Genomic DNA, 19,842 nt, shown 5'->3' on the forward strand with positions numbered 1-19,842 from the left:
GATCATCAAAAGTAGTCACATTTTGTAGCTTTCAAATATTTTCTTATTAAAAACAATACACCTCTGTTCCCATTGGAAGTAGGACTAAAGGCATCATAGTCTGTAAACTTCAGACCATTTATACTCAGTTTTTCATTAGCTGACTTTGGAAAAAACCTCACAAATTCCAAATATATCTGGATGTAACATGTCTAAAATGCCTCAAGTTCTGCAACTTTATTCGACCACGAATCAACATTTGTAAAGCACAATTTCAAAATGTATCTGTATCTTCAGATGAACCCATTAACTAAGTATTTGAACACCCTGCATTATCCACACTTCCATTTGAACGACTCAATAACTGAACATTTTGAACGTGATTAACAATATTTTGAACATTTTAAACGCGATTAACTGTGATTTGAACATGTTTAACTGTTAACATATTTACATTACAATCTCTGTGAAACCAAACCATTTAATAACCGTCCCAGGACCCTTGAGGGGCGGGGAGAGTAGTCCCTGTTGCACCAGCTGGCAAGTTAATTGCTTGTCTGGGTTGGAGTTCAACGATCTTATCCCGCCGGATAGCCCATATTTTCCCTGGGAAGTCTTTTCTCGTAGCCTCTAGCGTTTTCTTCAGTATAATATTGTTTTCTCTCTGCTTCTGAGTGAGGTCTCTCCCTATTCCGACCTTTGAAAGTCTACCTATGTCCTTTAGCTTATAAGCATTCCTTAGTATTTCTCCCCTCTTGATGCGACTCTCAATGGATAGCCTTATGGGGCGTATTTTCGTACTGTTTGGGAAGAGACGACCTAATCTTGTTACATTCTCTAATTGTGATAGATCCAAATCTATTCCAATGCTACTTATTACCTCCCCTAGTAATTCAATGTCCCTTTCCTTTGAACTTCCATTCTCCGCTTCTTTAAGATTAAAGAATATCATGTTATTAGCTCTCAAATCTTCTTCCCTCTTGTCTAAAAGTACCTCACTAACCTTTTCGCTGATCACTTCCGGTAGCTTGAGCTTCATTTCCGCCACATCTTTCATTACAATACTTATCTCGGCCGCCTGATTTGACAACTTCCCATTAACGTCTTTTAATCCACCGTTTACTTTTTTGACCTCTTCCTCTAGTTGATCCTGCCTTTTTGATACTAAAGTGAGCATTTTTAGTAGCTTCTGAGAAGCTCCCCTGCAACTTTTACAATACCACTGGATGCTATCGTCCGATTTTGTGAGAAATTTATAATCATCCATGGGAACATGTTGACAGTTAATGTGATGCCACTTTTCACAAACACAACACACCAATGCTTTATCATCTGCCCCTACTTCCTTTTTACAGTCCTCACAATTATTACGGTTCGATTTCTTGGGCGGCATTCTGATCTCGGACACTCACGGTTATTCCGGACACACGAGGCAATTCACCAAAGACTGATTTCAAATGGTTAACACAAGTAAATTTGATAGCGAACACAAATCACTATGTTGTAATAATGTTTAAATCCAAAGATAACTTAAATTTGTCACTCATAACACTTGATGATCACGGATATTTTAAAAATAAATATTAAATTATTTGCTCTCAAGAAAAGCTGCCATATCCTTCGCGCATGCGCTGTAGAATCTTATAATAGTTTCATTTTGTCACGCTTTTTCGCATAGATATATTTATATTTTGTCACGTGAAAAACTTTCATATGCGTCTTATAAATAAATACTTTACACATATTTGAACATAAAATGTTGTTTAAAGGAGATTTAAACTTAATATGCCAACAGAATACCTGATCTGATCAGAGAACCAATGCCATTATTTACATCTGCACCGGTAGCAACTATTTGGCGTTCTTGTTTGACATGGTCAAAACACACACAAGTCCCACCTGTAAAACCGGGTTCACAAGATCAAGGACGCGTATATGTATATGAAAAACAAAACGATGTTTTTCTCTGTAACATTTTGTCTGTTATTTTTATTTATTTATCATATTGATGATTGTACAAGACTTAATTCAATTTTTATATGATCTTATGTTGAGGATTCAGTATATTAATAAATGGAGTCTAGCTGTCAAATTGCGCGGGAAATAAAATGCGCTCTCGATTTCATAGAACTTGAATACATCTACATCTACATGGTACGTTAAACTTTCCGACGCGGACGGTCCGCAATATTTTTGCATTTCAACAAATACACTTCCAGCTGCATGCTATTATGCAATCTATTATGTACTAATTAGTTTTGGCAGCGCATTAACGGTTATTTATATTACATTTTAAACTTATTGCTGACTGGGCAATTGAGCAGGAACTTCAAAATGAAGTGAACTACTCTGTTATCTGTTATCTCTTTGTCTTCTCCACCAGTATAGGTGAACCGTCACGATTGCTCGTCACGTCAATTGTATCTTTTCCAACACCAAATGTTATTAAGCACCAGTTAACACATATTCTTAACACTTTTCTTCACACTCTTATTATGTTAGGGAGGCAGTTTGGATGCAGTTTTATTAAGATGGAAGTTTAGTTTTAGGGGTTTTATCAGACAACTTTAAATGTTTATACCGTTCATTATGTAAGGAGAATATGAGTCTTTTACATTGAAACTCGACACATTCTAGCCTCTCTGCCTGCATTCTATCACATTTGTAGAGTGAAGTACAATCAATGTTATGTTAACCTTTTCTTCTAAGGAGTGTTCATCCCATATCTTTGTAGCTTTACATGATAGGAGGTTAACTTCATATTTAATATCACTCGGGATTGGTTTTCGCACTATATCTAGAACAGTGCACTCGAGCAGGAAGTGTAACATTGTCTCCTCTGCACAGTTGCATATGTGTAGTGTTTTCACGGTAAGCTCTTTGTGGGGTTCAACAACTACTACAGCAATTACTAGCAACGACAAGATACTTAACTACTCACATGGGCATCAACTGGAATCCACGTCAGGATGGCACCAATCGTCCTCGTCGTCTTCGAGGGAACTCGTCGGCTATACTCGTCGGCTATACTCGTCGGTTGCACGTCACATAATGGCACTATACATGTACTTCTGGGAATACACCTCCAGGCAAATACGTACTTAAACACACAGTCACCGGCTTACATACACATATACTTCTGGGAATACACTTCCAGGGAAATATGTGTCATTGACACAATCACAGGCAACTCACAGACTCACATACACAGTCACAGACTCACTTATATCTTCTGGGAATGGCCTTCCAGGTAAATACGTGTTGAACACACATAAAATACAATATAATACAATACACACAGGCTCACAGCTAGACACTGGCTAACATACACAGGCTTAACCCCCTGGAACTACTAACGTACTCAGTGTTACACGCACAGGTTCACAGTTACAGGCTCACAGTTACAGACACACATATACAATACAATACCATATAAAATATACAGGCTCACAATTTCTCACACAATACTCACATTGGGACATAGGCACATAAACCCATCTACTCACAGCAACATCCCGTGCACAAGAGACCGTACAAACTCGTGCTACCCAGCATGAACTATACCGATTTGTCGCTGGTTCCCAATCACGAGGTATGTGCGCATTTTGTAGACCGGGCACCGGCACAACATATGCGACAAGTTGGGTCAACCTCACTTTCGTTGAAACGTGCTCTGGTGCTCTGAAGAGTGTATGTTCCTGTCATCAGTTTTAGCTTTACTAGAGCTCTATTTGCATCCCAATATTGAGTATTGTCTGAATTACGACTTTCTCAATTATTTGTAATGTCATTGCAGCTTGTTGCACATTTTACTTCTAGGAAACATTTGTAACCTGTAATCATGGTCCAAACAATCGCCTATTGATCTATCCATAAGGGAAGCATACATTTATCATTGCAGGTTTTGAAGCACAATGTCGGATATATTTCTGCAGGAGGATATCACTTCACTCTTTGACAACCGATTTATTGTCATTATTGGTGATTCAAGTATGAGACATTATTTATCTGTTTTATGTGTTCTTATCATATCTTGATAAAACCTGATTGTTGAATACCATTTTGTAAGTGACTTCACAGATTACTTTGTTTAAGTGTGTGAATATAATCAATAAATTGCTTGATTATCACCACAAAACTGAATATAAAGCTCTGCTTTAATAAAAAGAATAGAATTTAAGAAAACTAAAATAAACTTTTGACCGGCATGGTCAAATAGTGTCTTTCTGATTGGAAGCCTATTACCTTTACCATTAGGCCATCCAAACTGGTGTAACACAAAATATATTCCACATTCCCCATGACTTTCAGGGTCAGGGCTTGGTCAGCAAATGGTCGGGGGAAGACAGAATGTATTATCAATAAACGCCGTTTGTTGATAAATAAACACAGTATTTTTTTCAAGACATCAAATAACACAAATTTTAGGGAAATAAATAAATGAAAACCTATAGGTAAATACCATTTGTCTTGTATTGTGAGACAAAACCACTGAAATAGTAGTGTCCATGATAGAAGAAAAATAGTAGTTATCTAGCCACACATGTCTGACGTACACGATCAGTTGGTCTGAAAATCTTTCCTGCAAGCAAGGATAGGCTACTGACATTTTCCACTTTGCTATTAATGACACAGTGATCTATGGCTGCATAGGCATGAAGACTAATTTTCTCATGATATGGATGTAACAGTGTTATTTAAATTTGTGGAAAGAAAACTGCATCTTATTCAAATATCAACATACCATAATTATGTTTTGATGGCGAAGAAATTTTGATAAATTCATAATTGGTCATGTGAGGACGCAAATGATGTGATCTAAGGTAGTGAAACTTGTATCTACAAACACTATTATGTAGTTTAATATGTAGGGAATAATTCCAAATTTATTAAATTGTATCCCTTTTGTTAAGCTTTTTCAAGGATAGATACTAACTTCTTACTTAGATTGCCCAGACAGGCAACTACGTCTATTACCTTGTTAGCCCGGCCTAAGACTGAGAAGCCCAGAACCAAATAAATTCAAATATATTAAAACTAAAAGACCATTGTGTATTAAACTTGATACAAATATAAGAAATGTATCATAAAAAGTCCTCTGTTTGCAGTCCAGAGAGCTGTCTACAAAGACTTTGTTTTGCTTCTGCAGAAGAATAGATATCTGACAGACTCTCAGCTTCGATCAAAGGTACATCATGTTTTCCAGTTTGTCTTCATTATTGATTTGTTCATATATATGTGTTATTGAAACCATGAAAACAGGAAGAATGCTGTCATCTTACATGCATGCTAGAAATGTCCAATGTTTGAAAAATAAGAGTATATTCTTATTTCTTTCAAGTGCATAGCTCCAGCGTCAAAGAACATCAATAAAAGGTATTTTAAAATTCACATATTCATATACAGCACATAATTGCAATAATCATTTTTTGTCTGATAATTTTAACACATTTTTCTTCTCATAGCATTATTTTCTTAGTCTACACAAACTTTGTAATAGGCCCCATGTTTTGGTATGACAACTGTTTGTCTAATTTGTTTTAACCCTTAAAGCGCTGGAGCTGAATTTTAAAGGCCTTTGCAAACAGTTTGGATCCAGATGAGACGCCACAGAATGTGGCGTCTCATCTGGATCCAAACTGTTTGCTATTCTGATAGTATTCTTTGAAAAAAAATGAAGAAAATGCTTATTTTAGAAATTCAGCAGACGACATTTGAGCAGAAGACAAATTACCCAGCATGCAAAGGGTTAAGACGATTGAAATCTTGTTAAATATTGACTTATAAACCTAGTTCTATGTTACAGGGGGAGTTCACATTTTCTGGTGATAAGCTCATCGAAGGTGGCCAGTATGGAGAGATGACTAATGGTATCCGGTAGGTTACACAATTTTAATGCATGAAACTTTTTAGGCAAACTCCATTTATATAATTTTTGTTTAATTTTTTAGCTCACCTGTCACAAAGTGACATGGTGAGCTTATGTGACCGTGTGATGTCCGGCGTCCGTATGTGTGTGCGTGCGTGTGTGCGTGTGTCCGTCAACAATTTGTTTGTGTAGACAGTAGAGGTCATATTTTTCATCCAATCTCTATGAAATTTGGTCAGAATGTTTATCTTGATAAAATATGGGTTGGGATTGTATTTGGGTCATATGGGGTCAAAAACTAGGTCAATAGGTCAAATAATAGAAAAACCTTGTGTAGACAATAGAGGTTACATTGTTCATCCAATCTTTATGAAATTTGGTCAGAATGTTTATCTTGAAGAAATCTGGGTTGGGATTGTATTTGGGTCATCTGGGGTCAAAAACAAGGTCACTAGGTCAAATAATAGAAAAACCTTGTGTAGACAATAGAGGTCACATTTTTCATCCAATCTTAATGAAATTTGGTCAGAATGTTTGTCTTTATGAAATCTGGGTTGGGATTGTATATGGGTCATCTGGGGTCAAAATCTAGGTCCAGCGATTTTCCTCCTTCTTTATAAAGTACCGGTAAACGGTACTTTCCCAATCGAGCGAAAATTCCCAATCGGCATCTGAAAAAATCCCAATCGGCGTCCGAATTTTTTCTCAAAACGATCGAAAGTTTCGTTACAAAACCCAACTTTTGGCGAGCGAACAAAGAAAATCGTATAGTTGTGTGTAACCACGTGCTCGATTAATATCGGGTTTTATTATTCAGCGCGTTCAATCATAATCAATAGAGTCGTTACAGTTTGCGGTTATTTTGTCAGGCAGCCAGCGTACTGTTTGACGTCGGTTTGAAACCTTATCGTAGTTTGAAATGCCCTCCAGCACTGCCTCTGTGGAAAGGTTGTTCAGTCTAATGAACAATCTTTGCACGACCAATTGGAACCGTCTATCACAGGACACATTGACAGCTCTAATGATGCTGTGCAGAGAGGGATGCCAGCAACTGAGTGATGATCAAACATCAAAGATTGTTGAAATTTTCAAAAAAATGAAAGAGAGAGACATTGCTTTATAAGAGATTAAAACAACTAGTAACTGATTTTGTGTCTTCTATATAATATTTTGTTATTTATATCAACTTTATTACTTTAAGTAATGGTCATTAAGGCATGCCTGCAAATGATTCTTTTAATGGGTATGTTCAATTGAGTTTGAACTGTATGATGTATTCAATAAGACCCAAACTTCACGACGCGATTTTCCCAATTAAAGGATTTCACGACTCGATTTTTCCCAATTTTGAGGTTTTAACGACTCAATTTTTCCCAATTGGACCGGTACGGGTACTTTTCCCAATTGGACAAGGAAAATCGCTGAGGTCACTAGGTCAAATAATAGAAAAACCTTTAACAGCATAATTAATTGTTTTTCACTAAGTGTACATGTATAATAATAATTTATTTATCAGATTAAAGAGAATACATAGAATCCATAAAGGAAAAGTGTTCTAAATCGTTGCTTAATTATTGAACAATTTTTTTCCTGACATGCCATCCCAGATATTAAACTCTTTCAGCTGCAGACTGTGCATCAATACATCGCCGTGTTATTGACCTGAAAAATTGATACGCAGTCGGCATTTACACCGGTCAAAACCGGTCATCGAGACAAAGGAATATTACTGGTGTGTAAACAAAACATCCTAGCGGCTTAAATAAACAATTACATCTGATTAAAGATTGCTGCCGATTTAAATCAATTTGAGTAAAAGCCGTTAGCGAATTATCAACTTAGTCACTCAATGAAGGTAAGTAAAGAAGTTGATAATTGATTTTAATTTCGAGAAGTACGTTATGTTGTAATGATTAAAGGCTAAAATAAATGTGTTACAATTGTGAATGATGATAGATGAACGGGTATAAACCCTTGACATTTTCGGGTATCAAGTGTCGGAAATTGCGACTGTTATTATGGGGACCATAGGCAATAAGCGTCCTTTGGACTCTGACGAATCTAATGACCCAGTCTCAAAAAAAATCAAATGATAATAGATCATTCAAAGATGTTGGCTTTCGGAATTCAAGTGGTTAGATTATAATGCAAAATCAAAAACGATGTATTGCAAAATATGCATACAGTTTCAAAAATCAAATTCATTCACATCTGGATGTAGTATGTTGAAAAAAGACAACATTTCAAAACACGAAAAATCAAAAGGTAATAAAAAAGAATGACAATCAATATTAAAATGTATATACATTAATATATGAATAATATATTAAAAATAACAATAATATTTTGTTATGTTCGTAATAAATATATATTGACACTTTTCAAAATGAGCGTTTTGTTTTGAAATTAAGCATATTTGATTTTGTTTATTTCAGATCACAAAGAGGCCTCAAAAGCTTCTAGTCGTAAAACATCCATGACAAATGCGCAGGCTGCAGCAATATCCAAAAGTGAAGTGTAGTGTTGGCTATGACTAATGTGTACTTTGCTGCACAACATACTCTCACATGATCGCTGGTTCCAGACCTGAACAGATTGTGTGTCTTGCAGGTAAAAAAAAAAAAACATCTTTAAAAAAAATTTGATTTATTTTAAATTGATTGATAATTTTTTTATGCCCCCCTTCGAAGAAGAGGGCGTATATTGCTTTGCTCATGTCGGTCTGTCGGTCGGTCGGTCCGTCCACCAGGTGGTTGTCAGACTATAACTCAAGAACGCTTGGGCCTAGGATCATGAAACTTCATAGGTACATTGATCATGACTCGCAGATGACCCCTATTGATTTTGAGGTCACTAGGTCAAAGGTCAAGGTCACGGTGACCCGAAATAGTAAAATGGTTTCCGGATGATAACTCAAGAACGCTTAGGCCTAGGATCATGAAACTTGATAGGTAGATTGATCATGACTCGCAGATGACCCCTATTGATTTTCAGGTCACTAGGTCAAAGGTCAAGGTCACAGTGACCCGAAATAGTAAAATGGTTTCCGGATGATAACTCAAGAAAGCTTAGGCCTAGGATCATGAAACTTATTAGGTAGATTGATCAGGACTCGCAGATGACCCCTATTGATTTTGAGGTCACTAGGTCAAAGGTCAAGGTCACAGTGACCCGAAATAGTAAAATGGTTTCCGGATGATAACTCAAGAACGCTTAGGCCTAGGATAATGAAACTTGATAGGTAGATTGATCATGACTCGCAGATGACCCCTATTGATTTTCAGGTCACTAGGTCAAAGGTCAAGGTCACGATGACCCGAAATACCGGTAGTAAAATGGTTTCCGGATGATAACTGAATAACGCTTATTCCTAGGATCATGAAACTTGATAGGTAGAATGATCATGACTCGCAGATGACCCCTATTGATTTTCAGGTCACTAGGTCAAAGGTCAAGGTCACGGTGACCCGAAATAGTAAAATGGTGTCCGGATGATAACTCAAGAATGCTTATGGCTAGGATCATGAAACTTCATAGGTACATTGATCATGACTGGCAGATGACCCCTATTGATTTTCAGGTCACTAGGTCAAAGGTCAAGGTCACAGTGACAAAAAACATATTCACACAATGGCTCTCACTACAACGGAGAGCCCATATGGGGGGCATGCATGTTTTACAAACAGCCCTTGTTTTTTTAAGTTTGCTAAAAATATTGAGCAAAATATATTTGAAATCATAGATTATATTTTCAGGTTGCAAATTTGTACTTATATATTTTCAGGGTGCAACCCAGCTCAATGACCTTCAAGACAGCCACACGTCATATGAACACAGCTCCAGTGTGTCGAAATTTCAAAACTGTATGGCAGACGTTCTGAAGATTGATCTTCTCCAGAAGATATCAGATATCATGCAAGTACAGTATCACGATCGATGAGAGCACAGACATTTCAGTGAAGCAAAATTTAGTGACCTATGTTAGACTTTTTGAAACTGATGAGTTTGGAATGGCTTTGCTACATACTTACTTTTTAGGTGTGGCTGAACTTCAATGAGCAAATGCAGAATACATGAGAATGTAGTTAATTTGCTTGGTAGAAAGGGAATTGGCATTCAAAATTTATGTGTGGTGAGCACTGACAGGGCTTCTGTAATGGTTGGGCGAAATTCTGGGGTAGTCACCCGTCTGAAGCGTGCAGTACCAGGTGTGTTGGCAACACACTGCATAGCACATCGGTTGGCATTGAGTTGTGCCGGGGCAGCTGATACCATTCCATATTTGGTGAAATACCAAGAGATTCTGACTTCTGTTTATAAATTCTTTCAAATTCTCCAAAAAAACATGTCCACTCTTTCCCAAATTCAGATGGTACTAAATGGGGGAACAAAGAAGTTCAAAGAAATGTTCCACACTATGTACTTTTATATATGGTTTGTTGTAAACTGTTTATTTTTGTTATGCACACATGATGATTATAGTAATAAACATATTAAAGCTTCGTTTTGTAGTTTCTTCTTTAACACCCCTTAGCCTAGACTTACAAAAGGTGGTTCCGAATGCTTTGCTAAAACTTTGGCTACAGTTTCTTAAATTTGGCTACACAAAATTCCATTTGGCTAAAATGTTGGCTACAGAAATTTTTGGGCCAGGGGAGCCCTGTTTGGATTGTATTTGGGTCATCTGGGGTCAACAACTAGGTCACTTGGTCAAATAATAGAAAACCCTTGTGCAGACTATAGAGGTCACAGTTTTCATCCGACCTTAATGAAATATGGTCAGAATGTTTGTCTTGTTAAAATCTAGGTTGGGATTGAATTTGGGTCATCTAGGGTCAAAAACTAGGTCAAATTAAAAAAAAACATTTGTAGACAGTAGAGGTCACAGTTTTCATCAAATCCTTATGAAATTTGGCCAGAATATTAATCTTGATGAAATCTGGGTTGGGATTGTATTAGGGTCATCTGGGGTCAAAAACTAGGTCACTACGTCAAATCATAGAAAAACTTTGTGAAGACAATAGTGGTCATAGTTTTCATATGATCTTAATGAAATATGGTCAGAATGTTTATCTTGATAATATCTGATTTTTGATCGTATATGGGTCATCTGGGGTCAAAAATTAGGTCACCGGGGCAAATTCTAGTAAAACCGTGTGTAGATGAAAGAGGTCACAGTTTTCATCACGTCTTAATGCAATTTGGTCAGAATGTATTAATTAATGAAATTTGGCTTGGGATTGTATATGGGTCTAATAAAATTTAAGTTCATGAAGCAAGGTTAATCAGGTGAGCGATTCAGGGCCATCATAGCCCTCATGTTTTCTATGGTCATCACATCAATTCTCAAGAGTTTTGGACTAGCTGATCAATCCCCCATCACTGTTATTAACAAAAATGGTCCAACATTGTACATTTTACATGTTAAACTACAATGTATAACCTAATCCTAAGACATTCTTCCCAGTTTCAGGGTCTGTAAAGTAAATCATACATGTCAGAAACTGGAAATTCTTATGTTACATCTGCTGAACTTTCCTATATTAGCTACCGCGAGGTACGCCAGTACCAGACAGATTTCCAAACTTTTCTATATTAGTAACCGCGAGGTGCGCCAGTATCAGACAGATTTCAAAACTTTTCTATATTAGTTACCGCGAGGTGCGCCAGTATCAGACAGATTTCAAAACTTTTCTATATTAGTTACCGCGAGGTGCGCCAGTATCAGACAGATTTCCAAACTTTTCTATATTAGTAACCGCGAGGTGCGCCAGTATCAGACAGATTTCCAAACTTTTCTATATTAGTTACCGCGAGGTGCGCCAGTATCAGACAGATTTCCAAACTTTTCGATATTAGTTACCGCGAGGTGCGCCAGTATCAGACAGATTTTCAAACTTTTCTATATTAGTAACCGCGAGGTGCGCCAGTATCAGACAGATTTCAAAACTTTTCTGTATTAGTTACCACGAGGTGCGCCAGTATCAGACAGATTTCAAATCTTTTCTATATTAGTTACCGCGAGGTGCGCCAGTACCAGACAGATTTCCAAACTTTTCTATATTAGTTACCGCGAGGTGCGCCAGTATCAGACAGATTTACAAACTTTGTATATTAGTTACGGCGAGGTGCGCCTGTATCAGACAGATTTCCAAACTTTCCTATATTAGTTACCACGAGGTGCGCCAGTATCAGACAGATTTCCAAACTTTCCTATATTAGTTACGGCGAGGTGCGCCTGTATCAGACAGATTTCCAAACTTTCCTATATTAGTTACCGCGAGGTGCGCCAGCATCAGACAGATTTCCAAACTTTTCTATATTAGTTACAGCGAGGTGCGCCTGTATCAGACAGATTTCCAAACTTTTCTATATTAGTTACCGTGAGGTGCGACAGTATCATACAGATTTCCAAACTTTTCTATATTAGTTACCGCGAGGTGCGACAGAATTATACAGATTTCCAAACTTTTCTATATTAGTTACCGTGAGTTGTGCCAGCATCAGACAGATTTCCAAACGTTTGTATATTAGTTACAGCGAGGTGCGCCAGTATCAGACAGATTTCCAAACTTTTCTATATTAGTTACCGCGAGGTGCGCCTGTATCAGACAGATTTCCAAACTTTTCTATATTAGTTACCGTGAGTTGTGCCAGTATCATACAGATTTCAAAACTTTTCTGTATTAGTTACCGCCAGGTGCGCCAGTATCAGACAGATTTCCAAACTTTTCTATATTAGTTACCGCGAGGTGCGCCTGTATCAGACAGATTTCCAAACTTTCTATATTAGTTACCGCGAGGTGCGCCAGTATCAGACAGATTTCCACACTTTTCTATATTAGTTACCACGAGGTGCGCCAGTATCAGACAGATTTCCAAACTTTCTATATTAGTTACCGCGAGGTGCGCCAGTATCACACAGATTTCTAAACTTTTTATATTAGTTACCGGGAGGTGCGCCAGCATCAGGCAGATTTCCAAACTTTCTATATTAGTTACTGCGAGGTGCGCCAGCATCAGACAGATTTCCAAACGTTTGTATATTAGTTACAGCGAGGTGCGCCAGTATCAGACAGATTTCCAAACTTTTCTATATTAGTTACCGCGAGGTGCGCCTGTATCAGACAGATTTCCAAACTTTTCTATATTAGTTACCTTGAGTTGTGCCAGTATCAGACAGATTTCCAAACTTTTCTGTATTAGTTACCGCGAGGTGCGCCAGTATCAGAGAGATTTCCAAACTTTTCTGTATTAGTTACCGTGAGGTGCGCCAGTATCAGACAGATTTCCAAACTTTTCTGTATTAGTTACCGCCAGGTGCGCCAGTATCAGACAGATTTCCAAACTTTCCTATATTAGTTACCGCGAGGTGCGCCAGCATCAGACAGATTTCCAAACTTTTCTATATTAGTTACAGCGAGGTGCGCCTGTATCAGACAGATTTCCAAACTTTTCTATATTAGTTACCGTGAGGTGCGACAGTATCATACAGATTTCCAAACTTTTCTATATTAGTTACCGCGAGGTGCGACAGTATCATACAGATTTCCAAACTTTTCTATATTAGTTACCGTGAGTTGTGCCAGCATCAGACAGATTTCCAAACGTTTGTATATTAGTTACAGCGAGGTGCGCCAGTATCAGACAGATTTCCAAACTTTTCTATATTAGTTACCGCCAGGTGCGCCAGTATCAGACAGATTTCCAAACTTTTCTATATTAGTTACCGCGAGGTGCGCCTGTATCAGACAGATTTCCAAACTTTCTATATTAGTTACCGCGAGGTGCGCCAGTATCAGACAGATTTCCACACTTTTCTATATTAGTTACCACGAGGTGCGCCAGTATCAGACAGATTTCCAAACTTTCTATATTAGTTACCGCGAGGTGCGCCAGTATCAGACAGATTTCTAAACTTTTTATATTAGTTCCTGCGAGGTGCGCCAGCATCAGACAGATTTCCAAACATTCTATATTAGTTACCGTGAGGTGCGCCAGTATCAGACAGATTTCCAAACTTTTCTATATTAGTTACCGGGAGGTGCGCCAGCATCAGGCAGATTTCCAAACTTTTCTATATTAGTTACCGCGAGGTGCGCCAGAACCAGACAGATTTCCAAACTTTTCTATATTAGTTACCGTGAGGTGCGCCAATATCAAACAGATTTCCAAACTTTTTATATTAGTTACCGCGAGGTGCGCCAGTATCAGACAGATTTCCAAACTTTTCTATATTACTTACCGTGAGGTGCGCCAGTATCAGACAGATTTCCAAACTTTTCTATATTAGTTACCGCGAGGTGCGCCAGTATCAGATAGATTTCCAAACTTTTCTATATTAGTTACCGCGAGGTGCGCCAGTATCAGACAGATTTCCAAACTTTTTTACATCAGTTACCACGAGGTGCACCAGTATCAGACAGATTTCCAAACTTTTCTATATTAGTTATCACGAGGTGCGCCAGTATCAGACAGATTTTCAAATTTTCTATATTAGTTACCGCGAGGTGCGCCAGTATCAGACAGATTTCCAAACTTTCTTTTTTAGTTACTGCGAGGAGCACTAGTACCAGACAGATTTCCAAACTTTCTATATTAGTAACCGCTAGGTGCGCCAGTATCAGACAGATTTCCAAACTTTTCTATATTAGTTACCTCGAGGTGCGCCAGTATCAGACAGATTTCCAAATTTTTCTATATAAGTTACCGCGAGTTGCGCCAGTACCAGACAGATTTCCAAACTTTTCTATATTAGTTACCGCGAGGTGCGCCAGTACCAGACAGATTTCCAAACTTTTCTATATTAGTTACCGTGAGGTGCGCCAGTACCAGAGAGAATTCCAAACTTTTCTGTATAAGTTACGGCGAGATGCGCCAGCATCAGACAGATTTTCAAACTTCTATATAAGTTACCGTGAGGTGCGCCAGTATCAGACAGATTTCCAAACTTTTCTATATTAGTTACCGTGAGGTGCGCCAGTATCAGACAGATTTCCAAACTTTTCTATATTAGTTACCGCGAGGTGCGCCAGTATCAGACAGATTTCCACACTTTTCTATATTAGTTACCACGAGGTGCGCCAGTATCAGACAGATTTCCAAACTTTCTATATTAGTTACCGCGAGGTGCGCCAGTATCAGACAGATTTCTAAACTTTTTATATTAGTTCCTGCGAGGTGCGCCAGCATCAGACAGATTTCCAAACTTTCTATATTAGTTACCGTGAGGTGCGCCAGTATCAGACAGATTTCCAAACTTTTCTATATTAGTTACCGGGAGGTGCGCCAGCATCAGGCAGATTTCCAAACTTTTCTATATTAGTTACCGCGAGGTGCGCCAGAACCAGACAGATTTCCAAACTTTTCTATATTAGTTACCGTGAGGTGCGCCAATATCAAACAGATTTCCAAACTTTTTATATTAGTTACCGCGAGGTGCGCCAGTATCAGACAGATTTCCAAACTTTTCTATATTACTTACCGTGAGGTGCGCCAGTATCAGACAGATTTCCAAACTTTTCTATATTAGTTACCGCGAGGTGCGCCAGTATCAGATAGATTTCCAAACTTTTCTATATTAGTTACCGCGAGGTGCGCCAGTATCAGACAGATTTCCAAACTTTTTTACATCAGTTACCACGAGGTGCACCAGTATCAGACAGATTTCCAAACTTTTCTATATTAGTTATCGCGAGGTGCGCCAGTATCAGACAGATTTCCAAATTTTCTATATTAGTTACCGCGAGGTGCGCCAGTATCAGACAGATTTCCAAACTTTCTTTTTTAGTTACTGCGAGGAGCACTAGTACCAGACAGATTTCCAAACTTTCTATATTAGTAACCGCTAGGTGCGCCAGTATCAGACAGATTTCCAAACTTTTCTATATTAGTTACCTCGAGGTGCGCCAGTATCAGACAGATTTCCAAATTTTTCTATATAAGTTACCGCGAGTTGCGCCAGTACCAGACAGATTTCCAAACTTTTCTATATTAGTTACCGCGAGGTGCGCCAGTACCAGACAGATTTCCAAACTTTTCTATATTAGTTACCGTGAGGTGCGCCAGTACCAGAGAGAATTCCAAACTTTTCTGTATAAGTTACGGCGAGATGCGCCAGCATCAGACAGATTTTCAAACTTCTATATTAGTTACCGTGAGGTGCGCCAGTATCAGACAGATTTCCAAACTTTTCTATATTAGTTACCGTGAGGTGCGCCAGTATCAGACAGATTTCCAAACTTCTATATTAGTTACCGCGAGGCGTGCCAGTATAAGACAGATTTCCAAACTTTTCTATATTAGTTACCTTGAGGTGCGCCAGTATCAGACAGATTTCCAAACTTTTCTATATTAGTTACTGCAAGGTGTTCCAGTATCAGACAGATTTGCACACTTTTCTATATTAGTTACTGCAAGGTGCACCAGTATCAGACATATTTCCAAACTTTTCTATATTAGTAACCGCGAGGTGCGCCAGTATCAGACAGATTTACAAACTTTGTTTATTAGTTACGGCGAGGTGCGCCTGTATCAGACAGATTTCCAAACTTTTCTATATTAGTTATAGCTAGGTGCCCCAGCATCAGACAGATTTCAAAACTTTTCTATATTAGTTACTGCGAGGTGCGCCAGTATCAGACAGATTTCCAAACTTTTCTAATTTAGTAACCGCGAGGTGCGCCAGTATCAGACAGATTTCCAAACTTTTGTATATTACAGCGAGGTGCGCCAGTATCAGACAGATTTCAAAACTTTTGTATACAAATTACCCCAAGGTGCACCAGCATCAGACAGATTTCCAAACTTTTCTATATTAGTTACCGCAAGGTGCGCCAGTATAAGACAGATTTCCAAACTTTTCTATATTAGTTACCGTGAGGTGTTCCAGTATCAGACAGATTTTTAAACTTTTCTATATTAGTTACCGTGAGGTGTTCCAGTATCAGACAGATTTCCAAACTTTTCTATATTAGTTACCGCAAGGTGCGCCAGTATCAGACAGATTTCCAAATTTTTCTATATTAGTTACTGCGAGGTGCGCCAGTATCAGACAGATTTCCAAACTTTTCTATATTAGTTACTGCGAGGTGCGCCAGTATCAGACAGATTTCCAAACTTTCTATATTAGTTACAGCGAGGTGCGCCAGTATCAGATAGATTTCCAAACTTTCTATATTAGTTACCGCGAGGTGCACCAGTATCAGAAAGATTTCCAAACTTTTCTATATTAGTAACCGCGAGGTGCGCCAGTATCAGACAGATTTCCAAACTTTTGTATATAAGTTACCGCTAGGTGCGCCAGTATCAAACATGAGTCCAAACTTTCTATATTAGTTACCGTGAGGTGCGCCAGTATCAGACAGATTTCCAAACTTTTCTATATTAGTTGCAGCATGGTGCCCCAGAATCAGACTGATTTCTTAACTTTTATATATTAGTTACCGCGAGGTGCGCCCGCATCAGACAGATTTCCAAACTTTACTATATTAGTTACTGCTAGGTGCGCCAGTATCAGACAGATTTCTAAACTTTCTATATTAGTTACAGCGAGGTGCGCCAGCATCAGACAGATTTTCAAACTTTTCTATATTAGTTACTGCGAGGTGCGCCAGTATGAGACAGATTTGCAAATTTTTCTAAATTAGTTACCGCGAAGTGCGCCAGTATCAGACAGATTTCCAAACTTTTCTATATTAGTTAGTGCGAGGTAGGCCAGCATTAGAAAGATTTCCAAACTTTCTATATTAGTAACCGCGAGGTGCGCCAGTACCAGACAGATTTTTAAACTTTCTATATAAGTTACAGCGAGGTGCGCTAGTATCAGACAGATTTCCAAACTTTCTATATTAGTTACCGCAAGGTGCGCCAGTATCAGACAGATTTCCATACTTTTCTATATTAGTTACTGCGAGGTGGGCCAGTACCAGACAGATTTCCAAACTTTTCTATATTAGTTAGTGCGAGGTACGCCAGCATCAGACAGATTTCCAAACTTTTCTATATCAGGTACCGCGAGGTGCGCCAGTATCAGACAGATTTCCAATCTTTTCTATATTAGTTACCGCGAGGTGCGCCAGTACCAGACAGATTTCCAATCTTTTCTATATTAGTTACCGTGAGGTGTTCCAGTATCAGACAGATTTCCAAACTTTTCTATATTAGTTACCGCAAGGTGCGCCAGTATCAGACAGATTTCCATACTTTTCTATATTAGTTACTGCGAGGTGGGCCAGTACCAGACAGATTTCCAAACTTTTCTATATTAGTTACCGCGAAGTGCGCCAGTATCAGACAGATTTCCAAACTTTTCTATATTAGTTACTGCGAGGTACGCCAGCATCAGATAGATTTCCAAACTTTCTATATTAGTAACCGCGAGGTGCGCCAGTACCAGACAGATTTTTAAACTTTCTATATAAGTTACAGCGAGGTGCGCCAGTATCAGACAGATTTCCAAACTTTCTATATTAGTTACCGCAAGGTGCGCCAGTATCAGACAGATTTCCATACTTTTCTATATTAGTTACTGCGAGGTGGGCCAGTACTAGACAGATTTACAAACTTTTCTATATATATTAGTTACCGCTAGGTGCTCCAGTATCAGATAGATTTTCAAACTTTCCTATATTAGTTACAGCGAGGTGCTCCAGTATCAGACAGATTTACAAACTTTTCTATATTAGTTACCGTGAGGCTGGCCAGTACCAGACAGATTTACAAACTTTTCTTTATTAGTTACCGCGAGGTGGGCCAGTACCAGACAGATTTCCAAACTTTTCTATATTAGTTACTGCGAGGTGCGCCAGTATCAGATTTCCAAACTTTGCTACATCAGTTACCGCGAGGTGCGCCAGTACCAGACAGATTTCCACCTGGTGAGGTTCTATTTCGTGACACGATGCTACAACGCCTACATGGAGTCCATTTTGACGGACCTTTCAAAAGACCCTCGTCCTGATGTCATCCTAATGAATTCCTGCCTCTGGGATATTAGTCGGTAGGTAACTGAAATGGCTGCGGTTGAGTGAGCCCATCATCCAGAGATTTACCCTTGACCACTTAGATAGGTATTTTGACGCATTTGTAGTTCCTTTTAAAGTTATATTTAATTTTAGACCTTTCTTGCTAGATTCAAGTTTTTAAGGCTTCAATTCCAACACCTTAATACTTTTTAGCAGCAAAAAGCATAAAAACCTGAACATAATGCGAGTTACTCACAGGCTGTTTTTATGCTGTTTGCACATATACTGGCGCTGTATGCTTAAAAACAGCAACGGTAGTTCTGGTAAAAAGCAACAAGACCTTTTTTATTGAAAGACACGCTTGATTGTCAAATCATGAAATGATGTTGATACATTTTGGCTCTGTTGATCATTAATTAATCCAATAAATGGATATTTAAACCAACTACATAAAAACGCAAAGTTGTGCATAGGACTATGCAGTTCAATTATGCAACCATGTGCTAGTGTCAACAAATTTTCCATCTTGGGTCATTTATCATCCTTTGATTATATATATGAGCCTGGTTCTGGGAAAACAGGGCTTAAAGCATGCATGAAGTGTCCTCCCAGATATGCCTGTGCAGTCCACACAGGCTATTCAGGGATGACTTTTTCTGCCTAACCTGGATTTTTGCTAAGAGACTTCCTTTCGACGAAAAATATCATTTAAGTGGAAAGTGTTGTCCCTGATTGGCCTGTTACAACTGCTGACTAGGCTCAGATATAATTCCTGTGATATGATCTCCCTTGTGTCCAGCTACGGTCCCCGGTCTGTGGACCAGTACAAGGAGAACCTGGAGACACTGTTCCGTCGTTTCAAGGAGGTCCTGCCAGAATCTTGCCTCGTAGTGTGGAACATGACCCTCCCCATCTCCAAGAAGGCACGCGGGGGTTTCCTTATTCCACAGGTGATTTTACTTCAAACAAGTATTATGTCCAGGGGTTGCATAAAGTGGGCGGTTGCTTTTTAACCAGGTTTTCCGAAGG

The 19,842-nt window shown here is 38.5% G+C and overlaps 2 protein-coding genes across 4 annotated transcripts in view; one reads left to right on the forward strand and one right to left on the reverse strand.

The window, feature by feature from the left end:
* The window catches only part of LOC127871082 (uncharacterized), a 39,456-nt gene extending 37,616 nt beyond the window's left edge, over window positions 1-1,840 (reverse strand). The window contains exon 1 of the mRNA XM_052413736.1: window positions 1,780-1,840. The gene's annotated coding sequence lies outside the window, so the exon portion shown is untranslated. The remainder of the gene's footprint in view (window positions 1-1,779) is intronic.
* Window positions 1,841-2,059: 219 nt separating this feature from the next.
* The window catches only part of LOC127871086 (PC-esterase domain-containing protein 1A-like), a 40,287-nt gene continuing 22,504 nt past the window's right edge, over window positions 2,060-19,842 (forward strand). The window contains exons 1-6 of one of the 3 annotated variants that reach the window (XM_052413744.1): window positions 2,060-2,133; window positions 3,881-3,969; window positions 5,088-5,167; window positions 5,786-5,856; window positions 18,639-18,848; window positions 19,613-19,763. In XM_052413744.1, the coding sequence (XP_052269704.1) occupies window positions 3,894-3,969; window positions 5,088-5,167; window positions 5,786-5,856; window positions 18,639-18,848; window positions 19,613-19,763 (588 nt within the window). In that variant the 5' untranslated portion in view covers window positions 2,060-2,133; window positions 3,881-3,893. Of the gene's footprint in view, window positions 2,134-3,880; window positions 3,970-5,087; window positions 5,168-5,785; window positions 5,857-18,586; window positions 18,849-19,612; window positions 19,764-19,842 lie in introns of all 3 variants that reach the window. The other 2 variants (XM_052413745.1, XM_052413746.1) reach the window with 2 other exon arrangements.

This window comes from Dreissena polymorpha, chromosome 3 (assembly GCF_020536995.1).
Source record: "Dreissena polymorpha isolate Duluth1 chromosome 3, UMN_Dpol_1.0, whole genome shotgun sequence".
In the NCBI taxonomy this organism is placed as follows: Eukaryota; Metazoa; Mollusca; class Bivalvia; order Myida; family Dreissenidae; genus Dreissena; species Dreissena polymorpha.